This window comes from Passer montanus, unplaced genomic scaffold, assembly GCF_014805655.1.
Source record: "Passer montanus isolate IOZ18808 unplaced genomic scaffold, ASM1480565v1 scaffold289, whole genome shotgun sequence".
Classification (NCBI taxonomy): domain Eukaryota; kingdom Metazoa; phylum Chordata; class Aves; order Passeriformes; family Passeridae; genus Passer; species Passer montanus.
Window position 1 is genome coordinate 20,923 of NW_024367585.1, and position 5,585 is coordinate 26,507.

Here is a 5,585-nt window from a genome sequence, read left to right on the forward strand (position 1 = left end):
CATTCTCCACATGGGGCATTCCAAAGGCTTTTGCTCAGCAGCCAGGCCAAGGGCAGGAGCAGCTCCGGCTGGGGCTGAGGGCTGCAGGGAAGGGCAGCAGCCCCAGGCACCTGAGCAGGAGCGGCTGCCCTGGACAGAGACACAGCACCCCTGAGACAGGGAGTGAAAGCACAGCCTGAGACCCGGGGCAGTCGTGTCACTGCTTTCCTGAGAGCAGAGGCACAACAGCTCCTGCTGGGAGAACGGCCTCAGTTGATCCAGGGGGCTGCAATGAGGGAGGGAAGGATGATGCCCAAAAGCCAAGCAGCACAGCTTGCAGCCAGTGTGGAGCTGGCCTCAGGCCCTGCAGGCCTTTCTCTGAGCAGGACAGCTCCTTGCTACAGGAAAACTGCCTTTGGGGCACTGTCCCTTCTTGTCTCACAGCAGCTGATCCAAGGAATGCTTTGAATGCTGTCTTTGCCCCATCCCTGGCCCTTGGGCTGAGGCTTGGCCATGAGGCTGATTGTCCCAAGGAGAGGGTTTGATTTAGCTCTAGGACAATGCCAAAGGAAATGTTTATGGCAGGGAGGCAGGAGGATTCTGACTTTCTATGAAGCGAAGGAATTGCTGAGCAAAGGCCACAGTAATGCGCCTTATTTCACCAAATTTGGGAAAAATTAGATACCATTATCTGAACATGGTTTGAGAGCATCATCATTGTAACTGCATTTTATTGAGAACCTGGTACAAAGTTCCCCTAAACTGCAAAGCTGTTGAGGTTCTACCCTCCAACAGATGTGGCTTAACGCTTCTCCAGCTCAGACAGTGCTTCCTGCTTGGTAATTCTCTGCCATGCCTCAGGGATTTCTCCTCTACCCTGAAATTTCCCATTGTACAGAGCTTCCAGCTACTTTTGGAATTTTTTGTGCATGGTTTTAAACCTTCCTGCTGCCATTCTGCACAGATACAGAGACAAATCCATGCTGTACTCTCTGTTAAAAGTACAGGTTGCATTGCTGGGGACAGAGTTCACACCATTCTGTACTTCATTGAGTATTTCATAAATAAAATTTCGACTGTAATCCTGTTTCTCCTCTTCCTTCTTAGAAATGTTTGCCTTCACACAAGCTATGATGTTGTCTGTGATGTGCTGAAAGTTGATCACACCAGCATTGGAAAAGCTCTTGAGATGTGGGACATAGCCTAAATGCTTTTTCTTCATTATGTGTTTCTCTGGATCCAAATAAAATCCTCTGCCTCTGGGAAATGACCTGATGCGTGCATGAATACCCGACTCCTTAAAGTGCTCTCCAAGGACGTCTTCGATTTCTTTATCAATATCCACCTGTTCTGGAGAATTAGGACCATGGGAGACATCAGCAATCCACTTGTTCCAGACAAGAGTAAAGTTGTCCTTCAGTTCTCTCTCGCTGAGGCTCTTCCCTTTGAGACTCACAGCCAGCTCCTGACTCCTTCTCAGGAGCTCATCTTCGTATTCCAACTTCCTTGCAACCAGTTTGTTTTTATCATTCTGTAGCTCAATAAGATTCTCACATTTCTTTTTTGTTTCATGAAGAAGAGTCTTTTTCAGTTCTTTCAGCTTCAGCTCTGTGCTTGATTTCCACTGGACCAGTGTCTCACGGTCTTTGTCTTCCCTGAAATAATTTTCCACTTCTTTCTCAATGGCATCACTTGTCTCTCGCACCAGCCCTTCAAGGTGTTCTCTGGTGACATTCTGCAAGTCCCCATTCCGAATTTTGTTATCCAATCTCATCTGTACATCTAAGATGTGACTCCTCAGCCTCCAGGTCCACTGACTAAAGGCAGTTTCCAGTTTCCTGTACACAGCAATCTCCAGGGAATTCTTGAAGCTGAAAACAAAGTTTTCATTCAGCAAAGCATTCCAGAGGTCACCAATACGATCTTTCAGACTTGAGAACCTCAAAATGCTGCACTGTGACAGATTCTTGGCAGCCTGGAGGATTTTGCTCTTGAGTTGCTGGCTCTGCTGCAATTTCCGGCATTTTGAGAAAATTGTCTTTCTTGCAGTTTAATTCCAAAGCTTCATAAATCTGCCCTACCTCTCTCAGAAGGTGCTCCAGGCCAATTGATGAATCATTGATTTCATCAGAGAGGACATCCAAGCGACTCAGCAACTCAACATTCGCCCTGGATTTTTCATGATATTTCTTTCTTGACAGGATTTTGGAGTGTAATTCATGATAGTCTCTCCTCAGCTCTTCAAGGCGACCACAAGACAGCTCATCCATAAAGACCTTCATCCACTGCAGGAAGTATTTCTTGGTGTCTGCTGGCTGGGCATGGAGAAAGCCAAGGAATGATTTCATCAGTGGGTTGAGAGGGAAAGCTTTGTCAAGTTGCTTTCTTCTTATTGCTTTCTTCTCACTTTCAATTTGGCTTCGATGATGCTCAATGCTCTTATTCCCCTTCTCCTGCAAGCGAGTGAGTTCTTTGTCCTTTTGGCACCACTGGTACCACAGTTTTCCTTGAAGTGGCAGCAGTTTGGATTTGATCTCAGACAGCTTCTCTTTCTTCAGAAGCTCCACCAGCTCCTTTGCCTTTGCTTTGGCTGTCACACATGCGGGTTGATCTGCATCCACTATGAATCCATGCTGGCGAGCTTTGTCCACACAGGTCTCCAGACTGAAACATGGATTAGACCCTTGCAGGAGTTCCCCAATTGTCTTGGTCAGCTGGTCCATCACTTCTGCTTCATTTCTGTTCTTGATCCCTATTGTTATGGTTTTGCTGACTTGTCCAGCTGCAGTGTTCTCTTTTTCTGTGAGAAGACAAACCAAAGGCCTTTGTGACTGCCACAGGTCCTGCAGAAGCTTTTTCCCCCTGTTGTCCATGAGTGTTCTCTCCTTCTCGACTGAGGCTCAAAATCTGCTCCATATCTTGCAACTCATGCAGAGCCGCATCCGAGAGGCGAAGCTGATGCCTTTGGAAGTAGCAGGAGGCCAGAGGGATGTACTGGTATTTGGTGGTGCAAAAGTAGCTCTGCTCAGAGTGGGACTGGTGCGTGTCCTGTGACTGCGAGGAGCTGCTGTGATCTACACCCCCTCCCAGACTAAACCCCCAGAATGAGGATTTGGCAGAAACGCTCATGCTGAAGCCCAGCTGCTCCATGGACTTGGTGAAAGTGGATTCTGCTGCAGAGGAGGAGAACTCCTTCCTCTCAAGCAGCGATCCTTGCTCCGGACTGCCATCTGTTATTTTCAGGAGTTTCTGGAGTGCCCTTTTCTCCCAGGGGTGCCGTACCTCACACTCCAACCTGAGATAGTCTTTGTATTCCAGATGTTGCAGGGCTTCTCTGCACTTGATTCCCAGGATCTGCGTCATTTTGGGCATCCAGTATTCAGTATCCAGTCCTTCCTTCTGGAATGCCTCTGCCAGGAGCTGTGCCTTTGCATCCCCCTCCTGTGTGTCCTCCTGTGAAGCCATGGCTGTGGAGGAAGAACAGAGACTTTCCCTTGAAATTGAGGTGTTGGGAGTTCGCTTAAGTTAGCAATATGAATTAAGCATATAAGTTTTTGCTTGTAGAATTTTAACCTTTTACTTAAGAAATCTTTGCAACTGTAAAAAGGGCAGAGGAAAATGCATATTTCTGAAGCTTCTTGTGATAAAGAACAATACTGGGAGAAGACCAAGGAATGGAAGAAACCTAGATAAAAGACCTCCTCTGTCTCCAAGCTGATCAAAATCGACAGATGTACTCAGATAAGCACCACGGGACCAAAGTGCACGCGCAAAGGCGAAAAGTTCAAAAGTTCATTCATAAGGAAGACAATGGTCTTCGGCCTCACAGACCACCAAAAGAACCCCATGCGATCACCACCGTGAACAATGCATGCTCAAAAGTTCATGGATCTAATTACCATGTGAGGTGAGGACAGGCTGGGCCAGGGGTTGAATATGCATGGAAAGGTTATGCAATGTAATGTATATGGAACACCTTTGTTTAAAAAAAAAAAAAAAAAAGTAGCTCAGACCAGGGCTTGGGGCACAAGTTTTCACGAGAGGTATCTCGCTTGTGCTGGGCACTGATAATACATACCCCCATCATAACTACATCAGGTTGTGGAGTCTATTTATTCTGTGTATTGCTTCACCCTAAGGTGAAGGTGTTGTCAGAGGCCCCAGGCTCCTGGCAGAGGCTCTGCAGCAGCTCCAGCCCTGGGGATTGCTCCCGCCATCACCCTGGATGTGCCTGTTGCTTTCCTGTTTGCAGGATCAACCCTGAAGCTGAGTGTGTATCCCAGAGACTGCACAGACAGACAGACACATAAACAGACAGAGACACAGAGACACACAAACACAGACACAGAGACATGCAGACACACACAAACTGACTCAGCCACACAAGCTGCCCTGGACAAGCTGCTGCCTTCACCATCACCCACATCCTCCCAGCAGAACTCCTCAATCCACAAGTGCAGACAGCCAGGGGCATTCCTGGCTCCCTGGAGCACTGGCACAGCCCCTCTGCCCATCCAACAGCCCTGCCTGCACCCTGCACCCTCTGCCCAGCCCACGGCTGCCCTGCTCGCTGCCTGGCCCAGCCTGCTGCTCCCAGCACCCGGAGGCAGCACTCACACACTCCCCCCATGGGCACCCCTCTCTCCCCAGACACACTCCCCCCATGGGCACCCCACTCTCCCCAGACACATTCCCCCCATGGGCACCCCACTCTCCCCAGACACACTCCACCCATGGGCACCCCACTCTCCCCAGACACACTCCCCCCATGCCCGGCACGGCCCCAGGGGCACACTCCCCCCATGCCCTGGCCCAGCCTGCTGCTCCCAGCACCCGGAGGCAGTGCTCACACACTCTCCCCATGGGCACCCCACTCTCCCCAGACACACTCCACCCATGGGCACCCCACTCTCCCCAGACACACTCCACCCATGGGCACCCCACTCTCCCCAGACACACTCCCCCCATGCCCGGCACGGCCCCAGGGGCTCTGAGCTGTGCTCCTGCTCCAGCTGCCAGCGCAGCCCCTCCCTCACCCTTCTCTAGGCTCTTCCCAGGAACTGCATCCTGGCACACTCAGGGAACCACCCCAGTGCAGGGGGAAAATCCATCTTGTCCCTGCCCACAGCTGTGCCTGGGACATCCTGGTGGCCCTTCAGGAGAGACTGAAGATGCTGGGACCCAGCTCAGAGAGGTGCCCTCCATGATCTGCTGCTTGTTAGCACAGAGGGTCTTGTCAGCCAGTTGCCCATTGGTGGCCATTTTGGCTTCAGCCACCACAGAGCCACCAAATTGTCATGGTTTGACCCTGGCACAATGGCAGGGCCCCCATGAAGGGTATATTTCTGAAATGGTTGTTGTGAGATGTGACTCGGGAACAGAACAAAGCAGGCTCCCATTCAGGGATGGAGGGAAAAGCACAACACTTTATTCATATAAATCTAGAAAGAAACACATACAAAGCTAAGAATGAAAACCTTCCAAATACATTCCTCCTCCCCTTCCCTTTTCTCTACAGATTCACCACCCCTCAAATAATCAACTCTCAAATCTATCAGGGAAAGAGAGGAGTCCTCCCTTGCCTCATAGGCTTCCCCCGGAAGCAC

The 5,585-nt window shown here is 50.1% G+C and overlaps 1 protein-coding gene across 1 annotated transcript; it reads right to left on the bottom strand.

Moving 5' to 3' along the window:
- Window positions 1–886: 886 nt before the first annotated feature.
- On the bottom strand, window positions 887–2,852 carry LOC120504171 (interferon-induced very large GTPase 1-like). Its single transcript, XM_039713356.1, is given in 2 exon segments — window positions 887–1,981; window positions 1,983–2,852. Coding segments are annotated over 2 exon segments (1,965 nt in total).
- Between the last annotated feature and the right edge of the window lie 2,733 nt (window positions 2,853–5,585).